Below are 18331 nucleotides of genomic sequence, written 5' to 3'. Positions count from 1 at the left end.
CCTATTTGGTTATTTTAGAATTATGCTTGTTCAGTTTTGTATTTTCTTGTTCTTTGCTTAAATATTGAGGCTTCCCTTTTAATCATTTTTTTAAGTTTTAGATAATGTATGTTAGAGGATGATCTTAAGACAACTTCTGATTTGTCAATTTGAAAATATTTTGTTTCTCCTTGCCATAGATTAAAGGTAACATAAAGACCTACCCCAATGATTAGCTTCTTTCTCCTGGAATTGCCCATCAATGTAGCACAGTATGATAGTTTTTGAATTGCTAAAACACATATTAAAGGCTTTTGCTATGGTTCTCTTCGCAAAGTAATGCCATTACAGCCTGTAATTTCCAGTAAGTTTTGCCACTTCTCAGAATCTACCTTCTCCGAGAGCAAAGGAACATGCAGAAACACAGGTTCTGGGTATATTTGGAGAGCCTCTAAAATTGCCTCTATTCCTGACTCAAGCAATGCTGAATTTATATTTGAACTTAAAGTTGGGTCAGGGGCAGTGGCTGTGACCTACTGAGACTGTAAGAGCTTATTTAGGCTTCTGAAGGGGATTCCTAAAGAGAGCGTTTCTGTCTTAACTGATATATTGTGCTCAGAAGATTCAAGTTATTTTTCCTCATCAGTCTGAATTGAAGTCTGAGAAACTATAGGGAAGACACTTTTTCCTGCTATATGGGTCACAAACAAGTAAGCAAGACACTTAACAGGAGCCCTTGTTTTTGAAAATATATTAAATATTGCTATTTTATATTCTTAGTATCCAATATTTGAAATCTCTGCAGGTTTAATTTCATGGATTCTGCTGGCTCCTACTCATGGTGACTTTTCCTTGTGCATTTCATGACTTTTGGTTGCAAAAATCATGTTCCTTGGAATTTTGTCTGTGGGAATCCTTTGAGGATTGGATTCTAGTCTGCATTCCTCCATTTGTTTCTGCCTGTCATCAAGGGACCCTCCCAACCCCAGACCACTTGCATTTCCACTTGCAGGGGTCCACCTGTGCCCAGGCTAAAGCAGAAAGTTTCCATACTTGCCCTTTCTATGCAGCGAATTTATTTCTTGTTCTGCCCTTATGGTGTCACAGTTTCACACTTGGCTTCTTAACAGCCTCCTCACTTCATGTAGGCCCCAGGCGGCATCACCAGTTCCCCACATCCGATGAGGCAATCCAAATAGCAGCTCATAGTCTTTAAGGTTCAGTAGAAACCATCATAGAAAGCCTGCTTTGGAGTGCCTGGGTGGCTCAGTCGGTTAAGCATCTGCCTTTGGCTCAGGTCATGATCTCAGGGTTCTGGGATTGAGTCCCCACATTGGGCTCCCTACTCTGTGGGGAGTCCACTTCTCCCTCTCCCTTTGCTTGTGCGTGCTCTCTCTGTGTGTCAAGTAAGTAAATAGAATTTTAAAAAAAGAAGACTACTTGAACCTTTCTTAGTGCTTGCTTCAGCCTGGTAAGATTCCTTAATTTCATGCCAATTTAGTGACACATTTTTAAGTGTTGTTGAAATATATGTTTAAGCATTTTTTTCCAAAGATTTTATTTATTTATGTGAGTCACAGAGAAAGAGGCAGAGACATAGGCAGAGGGAGAAGCAGGCTCCTCCTCCTGAGGCAGGACTTGATCCCAGGACTCCAGGATCATGCCCTGAGCCAAAGGCAGATGCTTAACCACTGAGCCACCCAGGTGCCCCATGTTTAAGCAGTTTTGTTGTTTCAGCAGAAGGGTTATTTATCCATATTATTGTGTGCATTGTACAGCTAGAAACAAAAGTCTCCAACTTCTCCAGGTTACTCTGCAGTTAGGCTTTTCCTAGACCATTCCACCAAAACCATTCTCATCAAGAACACCAGTGGTGGTCACATGGCCGAATCCTGTAGTGGTCATCATCTTCATCTTACTTGTACCCCTCAGTGGAATTTGGCAGCTGATTATTCCGTCTTCCCCAAACAACTTCTCCCTGTGGCTTTCAGGATACCTCGCCTTTGCTGTTTTGCTTCTGTCTCACTGGATCCATCGTCTTGATCTCTGGCTGGGCTCCTCTCCTCTTCTAGATGGCAAGATATTAACATTCCTGATACCTCAATCCTGAACTTTCTATCTACATTCCTGTTCCAGGTGATATCAGCCCAACATTAAATATGTCTGTGTGCCAATAACTACCCAATTTATATTTTCAGCCTCATCTCTCCAGAGCTCAAGACTTCCATTCAACTGACTGATGGATATCTCCCCTAGGTGTCTGGTATCTGTGAGGTGTCTTACACATAATATATTTAAAACTTGTACCTCTTCTTCTTTCTCCCTCCAAAAAACCCATGGTTTTCCCCATATCCTTCTATGGATGGCATCATCATTGACCCCATCATCAGGAGCTGTTAAGGATTTCTCTCATCCCCTCACTTCTCTCTTCCAATCTTTCAGCAGGCCTCGTAGTGTCTCCTTGTGAAATTATCTTAAACCTGACCACTCCTCATGTCCACCTTCCAGGCCAAAGTCAACATCATCATCTTTTGTCACTCAGATCACCATTAGAGTCCCTAAATGCCCTCCTGGCTTCCATTCTTATCTCCCCACTTCCAATGCCACCATCATCATCACCTCCTTAAGCTACAGAGCTTTTGAAAATATAAGTTAAATCATGCCATTCTCCTATTCAGAATGTTATGTTTAGAACACAATCTGAACTCTACCCTGGGAACAAGACCTTGCAGTGTCTGGCCCATGTTGATTCTCTCATCTCCCTTCTCTCTATGCTTCCTCCTGTTCCTCATATGCTTCTGCCCTCTGACCTTTCCCCTGTCCCTCAAACACATCAGACTGAACTTAGGTTCTACTCATCCTGTGCTTTCTGCCTCAACAGCTCTTCTCCCATTTCTTTCTTTGGCTCATTCCTTCCCATAATTTCCACTTCTGCTCAAATATCACCTCAGTAGAAAGGCCTTCACTGACCACTGCAAGAAAATAGGACTTTCCATAGTCTCTGTCCCCTTATAGCATTCAACACCAGGTGAAACTACACAATTGATTTCATCAATTTGTTTCAATTTGTTTCCTATTTATTTTTCCCATTAGAATGTACACTTGATAAGGGCAGAGCCTTTATTTCTCTCATTTTGCATTCTATCTTCAGCACCTGGAAGCATGGTTGGGCTCAAATACTTGTTATGTTAATATAGCTATTTTATGTAATAGATGCTCAATAAATATTTCTGAAATAAAGACTGAATGCCCACGATAACCATTGAGACAGAAATGATTTTACCAATCATATAGGTGAGGAGACTGAGATGCGGAGGTGCTAAATGAGTTGGCCGTATAAGTGTCCAAATTAAACCCAAGTGTGGTATGACTTTAGAGGCCATAATATTTTTTTATTTTCAATTTTTTTTTCTTTTAAGATTTTATGTATTTATGGGAGAGAGGGAGAGAGCGAGAGAGAGCATGAGCAGAGGGAGAGGGAGAAGCAGATGCTCATTGAGTGGGGATCCTTCTGTAGGCCCGATCGATCATGACCTGAGCCAAAGGCAGACACTTAACCAACTGACCCACCAAGGTGCCCTAAAAGTTCACTTTGAAATACTGTCAGACTTAGCAAAAGAAGTTGCAAAAATAGTTCAGAGTTCACTTACACCTTCACTGAGCTTTCCCAGTAATACAGTCTTGTATAACCGTAATGCAGTTATCAAAACTGGAAAGTTAATATTGGTGGACAACTAGTAACTGATGAACAGACCTTACTCACATTTTGCCTATTGTCCCAGTAACACATCCCATCTCCTGAGTCTCCTCCAGCACAGGGGTCCTTGTCTTTGTCTTTGTAACTGGCCATTCTAAAGAGGACCATATTCTCACCATCAGGGTCTTGGCTACACAGAGTGCTGGACACATGGGAAGTTTTCCACAGTAATAGCTGTTATTATTAGGGAAATAAATCTTCCTTTTGAGCAGTGGAAGGGAAAATGCTTCTTCACATTCTGTTTGTTCTGCTTAGCCTGGCTGACCTTGAAGTGTTTATAAAAAACAGTGAGAGCGGCATGCTCAAGAAAGTTGAAAAAGGAGATTTCGAAGGACTGGTTGAGGTTATGGGACACCTTATGGCCCTGAAAGAAAGGCAGAGCAGCACTGATGAGATGTTTGAGCCCTTAAAGCAGACTATTGAATTGCTGAAGACCTACGAACAAGAATTGCCAGAAATGGTGTTTAAGCAACTGGAGGTCAGTATGAAGTTTGTTTTCCGAATAAAAGAAATGGAGGGAAAGTTTCTGGGTTGGGTGAGGTGAGGTGAGGTAAATGAGAAAGAGGGCTTGGTGAGGCCCCAAGGCTTGTGTTTTTAAACTATCTGTGTGATGGATATGTGCCCTCTGGTACATTCTGGAAACTCTGTAAACATGAAGCAGTCCAATGCCAGAGGTAGATGGGACAATTGATGTGGATGAAGTGTTTTGGGTTTAATTGCCTTTAGGGATGAGCCAAGTTTTTTATTCAGAGGGAAAAAAAGCAAGTCTGAGAGATATTAAGATGGACTAAGGAGATGTGAGGCGTAAAAGAAAATAACCAAGTGCTCTGAGAAAATAGAAGGGCACAGGTTACCAGGTTCAAGGTGGAGGGCAGGAAGAACATGGTGGATTCAGAAGGAGGTGATAGGCAGGCCCGCAGGCAACCAGGGAGACAGGTCAGGGGAGGGGAGCTGCAGGAAATGGGCACACAGTGCCATGACATCACATCTGGTACCCGAATGTCATGTCCACTTCAGTGCCATGATATGACATCATGGCCTTGTAGTAGACATGAAAACATCCGGGTACCATCCAGCCTCAGGTCTGCGGGGAGAGAGAGCACGGTGTGGATCTGACCACAGGGAGGTCTTCATCATAGGAGCTGCCTGAGAAGTGGAGCAATGTGAAAAAGGTGGCAGTCACCGTGAGACAGCAGGTGGCCCCGCTGCAGGCAAATGAAGTGGCCGTCCTCCGCCAGAGGTGCTCAGCCTTTGACATCGAACAACAGCAGTTCCGGGAGCAGTTCTGCAGGGAAGCCCCCTTCAGGTATGGGCCTACTTTGCTGGCGCTCCTTCCTTTCTTTTAAACATGGCGACGCATTAAAAAAAAAAAAAAAAGGGATCCCGGGGTGGCGCAGCGGTTTGGCGCCTGCCTTTGGCCCAGGGCACGATCCTGGAGACCCGGGATCGAATCCCACGTCGGGCTCCAGGTACATGGAGCCTGCTTCTCCCTCTGCCTATGTCTCTGCCTCTCTGTGTGTGTGTGTGTGTGTGACTATCATAAATAAATAAAAATTTAAAAAAAATAAACATGGCGACGCTTGGCTTTACAGAGGGTCTTTTTTTTTTAACATTGGGAAATTATTCATTGCATCTTTTTCTTTTTAAATTTGTGTTTCCATTCTATTTCTCCTGTAGAACTTTATATTAATGTAACATATGCATATTTTTAAAGTCTTTAGTTATTTATTTTTCTGCCAAAAACGTATTTTAAATAACTCTTTTGTGATAATTTTACTCATACAGAGGGTCTTTCAATTGAATTATTGAGTTCTTTTAGCAGATAAAGACTAGCTAAGTCTTCCCTCCCATTTGAGTCTGTTGGTTAGCACCTGGTGCTGACGTGGACAGAGTCCCATCCTGGCCTCTACAAGATGACACCTTGCCTTAGAAACAGAAGTCTGGAAGCTCTGTGTCTTCAAGTTTATAAAGGGGCCGTATGTGATCAAATCACAAGGTTTTTTACAAAGTCGTTCATATTCTAAATTCTCACAGACCTGTGTTCCTTTGGTTTTAAAAAAAGTGCCTGGTAGAATTTGGAAATAGAAAAAAAAAAAAGAATTTGGAAATAGTTTTGATAGGCACTTTGGAAGCCTGAGGGAAGGATTCGAGGTGATGGATTTCTCTCTCATAGTAATACTCCCCACTTGTGATAAGGGTCGGTCTTTTTTTTTTTTAAAGATTTTATTTATTTATTCATGAGAGATACACACAGAGAGAGAGAGAGGCAGAGACACAAGCAGAAGGAGAAGCAGGCTCCCTGCAGGGAGCCTGATGCGGGACTCGAACTCAGGACCCCAGGATCACACCCTGAGCCGAAGGTAGATACTCAACTACTGAGCCACCCAGGCATCCCAGGGGATCGGTCTTTACTTAAAATAACTATAGGACCAGGCAGCACCATTCACATGTGCCCCGTTGCACACACACATGAGTTTAGCTCAAATCCTTCCTTGGAGAAGTGTACTGGGGTCTGCACATGATCCACTGCTCGAGACCAGGGGCTCCAACCAGAACAAGCTGGTTCTCAGGGTCCCATGTCTGCTGATGTGCCAGCTGAGACGGGTACTCTCCCTCACTCCAGCTCCATGGCTGGCTTTCTGCTTCCCTAGCTGAGCTTCCTGCTGGGTCTTCCTCAACAGTTTAAGACAGACAAGCTTAGAACACTCCGGAATGGAAAACACCCTACGTAATTATTTATTTTAATTGTAATATTTTAATTGTTAAGGGTACTTACCCATAAAAAACAGTACTACATGGGGAAACAACACGTCAGAGCAACAAATAAAGCTGAAAACCAATGCCGTGCCTTAGTTCCCTCATCTGTAAAATGAGGTTAATAACAGTATCCATCTCGTAAGGTTGTTGATAGAATTAAAGAAATAATTTTTTGCAAGTGTCTACTGTAGTATCTAGGATGCCCACCCACCCCGCTTTCCCCTTGGCTATTCTGGTTTTAGCCCTGAAAGTCACACTTTCAGGGAAGCCCCTCTGTTTCAGGCAAATTGGAACGTTGGTCACCCATCATGGCACATAGGAAGGACCTACCTGTTCTTATTAGTCACTCACCAAACATTTATTCAGCAGCTCCTATCTCCCAATTACTGTACTTGGGGCATGAGAGAACAACAGGAGTGGGTTAAGAGGCAGGGAAGGGCAGATGGGTAAGCTCTGTGTAAGGTGGAAGTGTGTGTATCACATAAGACGCTAAAGCAGTGGGCTCCATGTTGGCTGCACATGAAGATCACCTGGGGTGCTTCTAAAATTTTCAACACCCAGCCTCTCTCACAGACTAACTAAATCAGATTCTCTGGGGACAAGACCTGGCAGTAGTAGTTCGTAAAGCTCCTCAGGTGATTCCAGTGGGCAGCCAGGTTTGAGACTTGCTGCTCAAGGGGGAAGTAACTGGTTCTCTTTCAAGCAATCAAGCCAGGGCATGTAATTCCAAATGAGTCTGTATCCCTTTAGAATAACTGCCTTCGGAGCTATGCCCTTGTTCCAAGGAAATATCTATTGCTCTAGACATTGGCTTAACTCCTTTTAGGACTGTTCTTTTTTTTTTTTAATATTTTTTTTTGAATTTTTATTTATTTACGATAGGCACACAGTGAGAGAGAGAGAGAGGCAGAGACACAGGCAGAGGGAGAAGCAGGCTCCACGCACCGGGAGCCCGACGTGGGACTCGATCCTGGGTCTCCAGGATCGCGCCCTGGGCCAAAGGCAGGCGCCAAACCGCTGCGCCACCCAGGGATCCCAGGACTGTTCTTTTGGAGTCTGAGACATATTTTTTTTTACTCTCCTTTGGACATGCAATTGAATTTTTAGAAATTCAACACCAATCATGCAGAGCCAAAGCTGGGGAGGAAGCTGGGTTATCAAGCTGAGTAATACTGCCTAGTGTTAAACATCACACCAACGGCAACAGCCATGAAAGCAATGACATTAATATCTTTGCGTCAACTGTCCCTTAAAATTTTTTTCCCAAAAAGGAACACCAGAGATACTGGGGGAAATATTTTCCTGAAGGGATTTCTGATAACTACTTGACAGCAAATGACACGCATTCACTGGTGTGATTTTGTGTGTCTGTTGGAAACATGATGTCCCTCCTTCATAGTTATACCCTGTGTGTGTATTGATCAGCTGGTGGTGTTTTTTGAATGTGCTAGCTGGTTGTTTTTACTTTCTTAGCACTTGTATCTGCTGGCTGGGAGGATATTGCTTCTGTTAGCTGGGTTTTCCAAATTCGCATCTGTTAATTTGACATGCAGATGAATCTTTGCAAGAGAATACTTTGAAAAGAACTGCTCACAGCAGCGTGGAAAGCCAAACATCACTTCAATTGTGATGTGTTTCTCTTCTTGTCAAGAAAACATCAGGGCTACAGCGGAATTGCGGATTGAGTGCTGAAGGGAACCTTAGTGGGAATCAACTCATTCCTTGTTTTGTTTCTTAGTTTGGTGTATATGGATATGTATGCTTGACATTTTAAGGCACTGTGTGTGTAGCAAAGGATTTTAATCCTGGTTCCTTTTAGATCCTTTGTGAATTTCTAAAATGCAGACCCTGGCACATTCCTCTGTGAGTGCAAATTTCCGTTCCTGATTATAATGTGGGTAAAGCTCACGTTGATCTTGTCTTTGAGGAGGGAAAGGAAAGTGAGTGTCTCATTAGGCTCTTGCAGCCTGTCAGGTGCTGGGTGATGTCCCCTTGCTTGGGTTGAGGTTCTTCATGTTCAAGAGTTATCTCTTTCAGAGTTCTTAATTCTGAGCTGTATCAGCATATTCCTAGCTGAGTTCCTCACTTCACAGTAATTGGCTAAACTGTCACACTCAAGATTTTCTGGACTTTCCAGAACTCTTAAAGTTGGAGAGGAATTCTCCCCCTTTGGATGAAAGGAATGCTCCAGGCTCCTAGTGGCATTCTCTGGCTCAGTGTTCCTGACCTTGAATGCAGTCTTCCTGACCTTAAGAAATGATGCCATGACATCCAGTCATTTTCCCCACATCAAGACCAAGGTTACCCAGGGGTCTCTTAGCCAAAGCACTTGATGTCAGTGAGCTCCAGCTCAGTGAAGACCATCAGTGTATTCAGCTGGCTGGCAACCAGAAGCGGTGAATAGTTGACAGAGCTTTCATGAAGACACCTTCCATTTGGGTACTATCTTAGTGACAGCTAGAGAAAGCAAGACTTTCCAGGTAGCCCAGTGCAGCAGACATGAGAAAGACAAACCTCTGTCTCCCTTGAGCAGTATGTGTTGTCTCTTCAGCAGCCAGAGTAAAGGACATTTTGAATCCCCAAATCTCCCATGGACATATCGGTGCCCTAAAACACATCATTAGTTCAGCTTGACACTGTTCTTCCGGTCAATCTGACTCCTTCACTTGATTCAGGCTTCCAATGGAGTCACCGAAAAATGATGTTAAGCATTAGGATATTAAGATAATACGTATTCCCTGAAGTCAGGAATGATTTCAAACATGAGTACTCAGATGTGGTCATTGGGTGGCCAATTGGAAGGTCCCCTGAGGAGGCAGTTCAAACCTTCTGTAGGAAATGGTGCTTGAGCCAATGGGAAAATGCAAATTAGCCATTTGGAAAAAGATGAGTGGGAGGGGAGGGTATTCTGGGTAAACGAAACAAAATAGCCAAAGGCACAGAAGAGTGAGGATGTAAGAAACAGTTGAACAGCAGAATGTGTTGTGCCTGCTGGGATGCAGGACTAACATGGGAGTGAGAATGAAGTGGGTCACGCCTCCAGGTCTTGGCCATGATCAGCCACTGAGGAGCCTAAGCATGAGGACAATGTAGTGTAAACACCACTGTCCTGTGGCTGCGAAGACCTGGATGGAGCAAGATCCACTCAAGGCCAAGTGCCCCATGGGGAGATGGCAGCAGCCTGGGCGAGAAGCAGTAGCCCTGGACTACAGGCAGTGGCTATGACAATGGAGAGAGAATGGATCTGGGAGAGATTTAGGAGGGGAGTTGGCAGGATTGATTGAATGTGAGAGGTGAGCAGGTCAGGTCTAAGTCACTCATTTTTCCGAGATCACACGCATGGGTACCATATTTCCATTTCTCTCAGTTATATTCATCCAGACTTGCCTGACGTTTCTCTTTTAGATTAAAATACTTTTGCATTATTATTTCAATTTTAAAGACTTACTACACCCCCTTCCCTCCTATTGCTTTCTTGTTCTTCTGCACTATTCCCCTAGGGTTTGGAGAACTGCTTCCAGTTTATTAGGCACATTAATCAGGTCTGTGCATATCCTGACAAGGTGCACTAGAGTTTTAAAATGAGAAGAGGGTTACCTGCCCTTACGTCTAGGGATTCTTTTCACCCCTTAGGCCAAATTAACTTTTATGTGTGCTCAGCTCCAGGAAATGAAGGTCCACAAATTTGAACTATAAACAAAAATTATGCCACAAGGTAGATGAAGTTTCCAATAGGTTTGACAAATGGTCACCTCTTCCAGATATTTGAGGAACCTGTATTGATTTAAGGATGTTCACATGTGCTAAGGAAAGAATGGTGGGAAAGACCACTTATTTTCTTCTGCGTACACTCCAAACGCTCTAAGAGCTCACATCTTACCCATAAGTTATCCCTGAATTATCCCCCATTGATGAATTAAACAGAATGTGGGCTTTTAGAGTTTGTCTGGTAGATCTTGTACAGCAAGGGGTGAAATTCACTTTCCCAGTCACTCCAGTCTGGATAAAAAGTAGAACCTACATACCCTGACAATTAGTCTTTGGAAATGAAGAATAAATAGAAGGACTACTTGTGCGTGTACACACAGAAGCTTTCCTGCTGGACCACTTGCCATGGAGATATTATATTTCTTTCCTTCTGGTTCTTTTTCCATTGTTCTCATAGGGGAGAAAGCTCCTTGCCTATAGAGACAAAGGATCCTCTTCAGCTCCGAGGATTTCACCCTTCTGTTCCACTCTGGAACACTTGGAAGTGAGAGAACAGAGAAGATGTGCCATGATGTTCAGTTTTGTTCTCCTAAGATATAAATGCACAACCATAGCACACAAGCCAAAAACTATTTAGATGAAACAAGCAGAATCAAACATAGCAAGCATCAAAGTTAATCTGACACTAATTTAATGGTATGCATAACTGTTATTGTGTTGCATGGTAATTAGGCTTAAGTGGCGAGCAGTTCAGGTAAATGACTTTAATTAGGATTACTTTCCATCCGTCAAGTCAAATATTTCTAAAGACAACTGAGAGAAGAGGCAGTTCAAGAAAAGGACTTTGTATGTCCTCCTCCCGTCCAAATCCCTCTACCCAACCAACATACACATCCATAGATATACACACATGTGGGCGCGCACACACTTGTCATAGACTGGAGGACATGACCAATGCTCAAGGCACTCACTTCCTCTCAGCTTTCCCCTTAATTATGAACCCCATGATGTACTATTCTGATTTTATTTTTTAATTAATTAATTTGAGAGAGTATGAGCAGGAGGGGTAGAGGGGGAGGGAGAGAGACTCTCAAGCAAGACTCCATGCTGAGTGTGGAGCCTGACCCAGGGCTCGATCTCATGACTCTGAGATCAGAGTCTGAGCCAAAATCAAGAGTCAGATCCTTAACTGACTGTACCACCCAGGCACTCCTGCCCTGTTCTGATTTTAGAGGAACACGGTATTCACCCTGAAGTTGTGATGCCCCAACATCATTCAGTACACAGAAAGAAGATTGCTGATGGGGAGAAGGGAGTTTAGGAGAAGAAAATGAGAGGTTCCTTGAATACCTCGATTCTGCATACTCCTGGCCAAAGAAGTGTTATCTGCCCACGTGGGTTCCTTTGCATGTTGAGTTCTTTATTCTTTTTTTTAAATTTTTAAGTAATCTCTCCACCCAGCATGGGGCTCAAGCTCTTGACCCCCGAGATAAGAGTCTCATGCTCTATAGACTAAGCTAGCCAGGAGGGCTCTTCCTGTTGGAGGAGAAGCTATGCCAGGCCCTCAGGTCTGGAGGTAGCACCATAAAGTGGGTCAGGGGCAGTGGGTACATGCCATGAGCACTGGAGACAAGAGGGTGAAGAAGTGTGAGCAAGAACCATAAAGCTATATACAGTGCCTAGAGCAGTCGGGTCCAGAATGAGAGGCACCCAGGAGGTGGAGGGGTGACTTAAGAAGATGAAGAGCCTGACTTGAGGGACTAGGTAAGGGCCTTGTGCTTGATCTTGGAGGTTCCCTACCCATGGTTCCCAAACTGGGAAGTGCTGTTGCTGGAAGGTCATGGAGGCCACCAGCATGAGCCTCACCACAGTCAAGGACACCAACCTGGCACATTGAAACCACCCAAAGAGCTTGAAGAAAATGTCTTTGCCTGGGTCTCACCTCTGAAGAGTCTGATTTAATTGGACTGGGGAGCAAGCCTGGGCATAGAGATTGTTCAGAGCTTCTAGGTCATTCTCCTATGCCACCCAGACTGAGAACTGGTGCCCCAGAGGGAGTAATGCCAGATCAGGTTGAGGGCTGGGCTTCTAAGTGCCATCTATCTCACTTAGAGACCACCTACAACTTGTAGCTTCTGGCCAGAGCTGTGACTTTATAGCACCGACAGGAACACGACAGTGCTCTCTTGTGTCAGGCACTCTAGAGGCCAACAAGTGGAAGCAGAGTCTAAAAGAATCTCAGACAGATGGGTGGTCCCCTCTACACTTGGATGAGGGGGGCAGTCGGTGGTGGAAAATGAAAGAAGTCCTTTTATCTTCTCAGATGTGAAGAAAAGATCCAAGAGTGTTGCTCCCCTGGGATTGCCTTTTCTCCAGGTGGCTCTGCTCACCCCACTCCAACCTGCCCTAAGTGCCTTTTCTTCCAAGGCTTTGCTGACAACTACTGCCTATGCTAAAATACTAAGCATTTAAAGATTTGAACTGGTGTTACTTTGGTGATTCCTGGACATGAGCCCCTGGGTGCCGTACTCACAAAGGGAACACATTGTGTTTTGTAGGTTTGATAGCATTGACCCTCATCAAGTTCTGGATGCCAGGCACACAGAGATCCAGCAGCTGGAATCTACCATGGCCTCCATTTCTGAGGCTGCCAGCTTGTTTGAGGTCAACGTTCCCGACTACAAGCAGCTGAAGCAGTGCAGGAAGGAGGTGTGCCAGCTGAAGGAGCTCTGGGACACCATTGGGATGGTGACCTCCAGCATCCGAGCCTGGGAGACCACCCTGTGGAAGGAGGTCAACGTAGAGGTCCTGGACGGGGAGTGTAAACGGTTTGCCAGGCACATTCGGAACCTGGACAAGGAGGTCAGGGCCTGGGACGCATTCACGGGCCTGGAGAGCATGGTGTTGAATACCCTGACCTCCCTGAGGGCGGTCGCCGAGCTGCAGAACCCAGCTGTCCGGGAGCGACACTGGAGGCAGCTGATGCGGGCCACGGGTGTGAGCTTCACCATGGGCGAGGGTGCCACCCTGGCACACCTCCTACAGCTCCGGCTGCACCACTTTGAGGACGAGGTCCGGGACATTGTGGACAAAGCCATGAAAGAGATGGCCATGGAGAAGACCCTGAAGGAGCTGCAGACCACCTGGGCTGGCATGGAATTCCAGTATGAGCCCCACCCGCGGACAGGCGTCCCCCAGCTGCAGTCAGACGAGGACCTCATCGAGGTCCTGGAGGATAACCAAGGGCAGCTACAGAACCTAATGATGTCCAAGCACATTGCCTTCTTCTTGGAGGAAGTGTCCAGCTGGCAGAAGCAGCTGTCCACAGCTCATGCCGTCATCTCCACCTGGTTCGACGTGCAGCGCACATGGTCGCATCTGGAGAGTATATTCATCGGCTCCGAAGATATCCGGGCTCAGCTGCCCCAGGTACCTGCCCAGGAGATCCTGCTCTCTCTGTCCCCTTAGGCGAGTCGAGGGAGCAGCTCCTAGATCCCACGTCCTCTAGACCTTTCCTCACCGGCTCGCCCTTGGCTTCACTCAGAGGCACCTCCCATGACCATGGGCCTGCCAGGCCACTAAAAGTCAGGTGGAGGGAACTGGAGAAGGTGAAATGCTCACCAATCAGTTTGCCCCTGGACGGGTTGGGGAAAAAGGAGAACCTGGTTTTTGGTTGGTTTGGTTTTGTTTTTTTTTTTTAAGATTTTATTTATTTCATTAAGATTTTATTTATTTATTTATTTATTTATTTATTTATTTATTTATTTATTTATTTATTTATTTATTTATTTATGAGAGACACACAGAGGCAGAGACACAGGTAGAGGGAGAAGCAGGCTCCCTGCGGGGAGCCTGATGTGGGGTTCCATCCCAGGACCCCAGGATCATGCCCTGAGCCAAAGGCAGTTGCTCAGCCATTGAGCCACCCAGGTGCCCCAAGGTTTTGTTTTCAATGCTTTCATAAGAAAGGAAGCAGGAACTGCTGGCTACCGCAGTTTGGGATAAGCTGCTCCTGAGTTGGTCCCCAGATAATTAGAATGCAGCCAGCGACTGGAAGAGAGCCTTGTTTCCCTGCAAAGGCAGGTTCCTTCTCTGCAGGGAGCCACTCTGTACACTTCTGGCCTGTGCCACTTGCTCAACAGCAGTCTTCTGCTCAATCCTAACCAATGAATTTCTCGAAAATATGCATTCTTCTCATTACTACCTTCCCTGTGGTTGATTGCCCCTTCTAATTGGTACTGATTAATGTGCCATTAGCTTACCCACCTCTTGGTGGACTCTAATTCATTAAAATTTTTTTTTCTTTTTATTTTATCATACTTTTTTTATTTTGCAGACATCTTTCTAGTCTCCCTTGGGCACAATGAGTTCTCTGCTTCCAAATTAGTTTGCTTCCAAAATGTCACATGTCATTCAGGCCCCACTTAAAAGTTAAAGCGCATTCCATCAAAACATTATTTTTCTAGCTCATCCCACAAAAGCGTATTTCATGCCCTAATGCAGATTACTGGTTGTACATCTGCATTAGGGATGAAAAATAGCCAGAAACAATTTTGATAGAGATGTTGTCATTAGGTCAAATTGAACAAGCTCGATTTTTTTTTTTTTTAGATTTTATTTATTTATTCATGAGAGACACACAGAGAGAGGCAGAGACACAGACAGAGGGAGAAGCAGGCTCCCTGCAGGGAGCCCAATATGGGACTTGATCCCAGGACTCTGGGATCACAACCAGAGCTGAAGACAGATGCTCAACCCCTGAGCCACCCAGGCACCCTAAACAAGCCAGATTTTATTTCTCTCCAGCACTAGTGATTGAAGAAGAGCAGGTTTAATTAGGAGGTGAGGGCAGAAGAGGAGACTCTAAAGGAGGCTTTTGAGAACTTTCAGCCACACATCAGAAGGAATCGGTATCATTAACTTCTCAACAGTGGTGCAGGTTGTCGTATGAAATATGGGGATGCGTTTATTTATCCTTGTATTAACAGTACAATAACAGAGGCAATTTAAAAATGTAATAAAATCGGTCATAATCTTACACCCTAACTAGTAACTATTTTCACTCATTGTGAATGTCTCCCAATTTGGCCTCACATATATATGCATTTTTACATAATTGCTCTCTGTGTAATTATTATTTTCTTTCCAGCTCTTCTCATTGGAGCATTTATGTTCCATATTTACAACACATCTCTAACCTTGATACTTTCTCATCTTTCCCTGGGATGAAATACCTCGTTGAGTAATCATAATTTACCCTGCTGTCCTATTTTTAAATCTTCTTGGGAGAGGGACATCGATTGCAGAGGTTTAGAGCAGACTGGGGCAGGGTGGTGGAGGCTTGTAGCTGTGGGACCTTGGGCAAGTTACTTAACTTCTCTGTGCCCTGGTTTCCTCCTATAAATTGGGACAAATACCAGTACCCACGTTAGGGATGTAATTAAACAATGCACACAGCACTTACTGTTATGATTGTTGTCATATAATAATAATACCACGAGTTCTCACCAGGTGCCAGGTTTGGGGCTAAAGCCTGCATATGTTACTATCTCGGGCATTCCAATGATGCTGTTGAGTGGTTGTGTGTTTAAGGGAAATGATGATACCTAATTAATTAATCTGATATGATATTTGCTGAAGAACATCTTACTTTAGTTACATCAACTTTTGCGCGTTCCCAGGGCAAACACTGGATCCACTGTCCACCTGGTGCAGAAAATATGTGTTTTATGCCAGTGGTTCTCAAGGCGTGGTCCCTGGACCCTGAGCTTCATAAGGGATCCTCAAGGTCAGGACTGTCTTAGTAATAACATGAAGATGTTATTTGTCTTTTTCACTCTCATTTTTACGTGCACACAACAGGGCAGTTTTCCAGAGGTTACCTGACATGTGACATCATGGCAGATTGAATGCAGAGCAGAAAAGAAAATCTGGTCATGTTCTAAGTCAGACATTAAATTTTTTTTGCAGGGAAAAAGTGATACAAGGCCACTTTTCTCTCTAAATTATTTTGTTGTGAAAATACAATTATTTTGCATAAGAACATGTTGTGTTACCATTGTTATTTTTTAAATGAATCAACAGGGGCACCTGGGTGGCTCAGTTGGTTAAGCATACGACTTTTTGTTTCAGCTCAGGTCATGATCTCAGGGTCGTGGGATTGAGTCCCATGTCAGGCTCCATGCTCAACAGGAAGTCTGCTAGAGATTCTCTCTCTCTCTCTCCCTCTCAAAATAAATAAATAGATATTTAAAAAATAAAAAAAATGAATTAACAAATATTTTTAAAATTTCTCCATTTGAGCTTCCAGCGGAGGCATGCATAGAGATTACCCGCATACACAAAAGCTCTTTGCACTCCACAGTGATTTTTCAAAACACAAAGGGGTTTTACAACCAAAATGTTCAGGAACCACTCTTTCAAGCTAAGGATATTTCCTTAACTTTTTGGACATCCCCAGAACTGGTTTCTGCTTCTGACTTGCTGCACGAGGGATCTTCTTCAAGTCCAAGAAAGTAATAGTTAATTTTTCCTCATGTTTTTATTTCAGGATTCTAAACGATTTGAAGGCATTGACCTTGACTTTAAAGAACTAGCTTATGATGCCCAGAAGACTCCCAATGTAGTGGAAGCCACCAACAAACCAGGTCTTTACGAAAAACTGGAAGATCTTCAGAGCAGGTGAAGATCTGCTGGCTGCTGCCCCTTTTTGTATCAGGGAGTGAGATGTTTCCTTCTTCCTATTCTGTCTCCAAGATCCTTACTTTCTTTGACTGTCCAAGTGAGCGAGTATGTGTGCTTGTGTGTGTGTTTTGATCTGCTTGTATATTAGATAATGTGGGGTATTAGGTGTTTATTTGGGTGGACATGCACTAGTATCTACATTTGCAAATACCTGTGCTTCTTGCACTGATTTTGCATTCCATATCCTGCAGCTGTCTGCATTTAGGTAATATCTATGCACAACAGGGGGTGTGGGTCTAAGCAAACCTAATTAGGAAATGCTGTGTCTCTGCTCTCAGGTTATACCTGTGTGAGAAGGCCCTGGCAGAGTACCTGGATACCAAAAGGCTTGTCTTCCCTAGGTTTTACTTTCTGTCCTCTTCTGACCTGTTAGACATCCTCTCCAATGGCACAGCTCCGCAACAGGTGAGCTGAGGGAGTGTTCATGGAAACGTCTAGAAGAACTGATGGGCTTCCAGTGGGGAGGGTTTCAGGTTCCCTGTTATGCCCACCACTATGTTTCTCAAGGTGTCAACCAGCCCAACAGTGGCTACTATCCCCTGAAGGGGAAGCTGTGAAAATGGAGGGGGTGCTAAGCCTTTACAGAGAACGCCTTTGATCTGATTCTAAAGATAGATCCAGTACATTCCTGTCCAAAGTTAAAGCTAAAATTTCCATGGGAGAGAAGACTGGGGGTTGTATTAACTCGACATTTAGGGATTTATGTGGAAAGAGTGTATATGAGGAGCTCAAAATTGAGGGTTCTAGCCATTTTATTGGCCATGTAGTCTTCAGTGTCCCTTCTCTTTGACAAACTTCCTTCACCTGTAAAAGAACCACTGTACTACAAGCATTTTTTTGTCCTTCTTAAAGTAACTAATTGAAGCACTATTGACATTTGGTGCTGTAGACAGTGGTTCTCAAACTTGAGTCACCTGGCCTCTCAGGTGCCTCAGAATCACTTGGAAGGCTTATAAAAATGCAGATTTATGTAGGTCTGGGTGGAGCTGGAGAATTTGCACTTCTCAGGATTTCCCAGGTAATGCTGCTGGTCTAGGGACCACACTTTGAGAATGACTGTCCTGGACCAAAGGTCTGAGTCTCCCCAGTGACCAGTGGGAGGGAGGGAGGTATAATGTCTGCACTGTGTGCTCCTGTAGCTCTCCTTACTTCTCACTCTAATAAGACTTCAACATTTGTTTCTAGTTCTTTATTTGTCCTTTGAGGCTATCCAGTCAAAGCACCACATTCAGAAGTTACTTAGATGCATCTATTCCCCTGTTCAGTGTGATTTCATTATTCATTTGAAGTGTAGTCAAGTTCATTTATTTGTCTTTGTTTTGAGTTTTGGGGGTTTGTTCCCATCCTTGTTGATTGGATTGTTTGAATATGTTGAATTCTAAAAGT

The 18331-nt window shown here is 44.1% G+C and overlaps 1 protein-coding gene across 1 annotated transcript in view; it reads left to right on the top strand.

The window, feature by feature from the left end:
- The window catches only part of DNAH9 (dynein axonemal heavy chain 9), a 325287-nt gene that overhangs the window by 76458 nt on the left and 230498 nt on the right, over nucleotides 1–18331 (top strand). Inside the window, exons 18-22 of the mRNA XM_055307050.1 lie at nucleotides 3992–4214; nucleotides 4876–5042; nucleotides 12760–13630; nucleotides 16752–16882; nucleotides 17224–17350. Of these exons, the coding sequence (XP_055163025.1) occupies nucleotides 3992–4214; nucleotides 4876–5042; nucleotides 12760–13630; nucleotides 16752–16882; nucleotides 17224–17350 (1519 nt within the window). The remainder of the gene's footprint in view (nucleotides 1–3991; nucleotides 4215–4875; nucleotides 5043–12759; nucleotides 13631–16751; nucleotides 16883–17223; nucleotides 17351–18331) is intronic.

This window comes from Nyctereutes procyonoides, unplaced genomic scaffold (assembly GCF_905146905.1).
Source record: "Nyctereutes procyonoides isolate TBG_1078 unplaced genomic scaffold, NYPRO_anot_genome, whole genome shotgun sequence".
Classification (NCBI taxonomy): domain Eukaryota; kingdom Metazoa; phylum Chordata; class Mammalia; order Carnivora; family Canidae; genus Nyctereutes; species Nyctereutes procyonoides.
The sequence above is the reverse complement of the archived record's forward strand: the minus strand, read 5'-3'. Positions and strand labels throughout refer to the sequence as shown.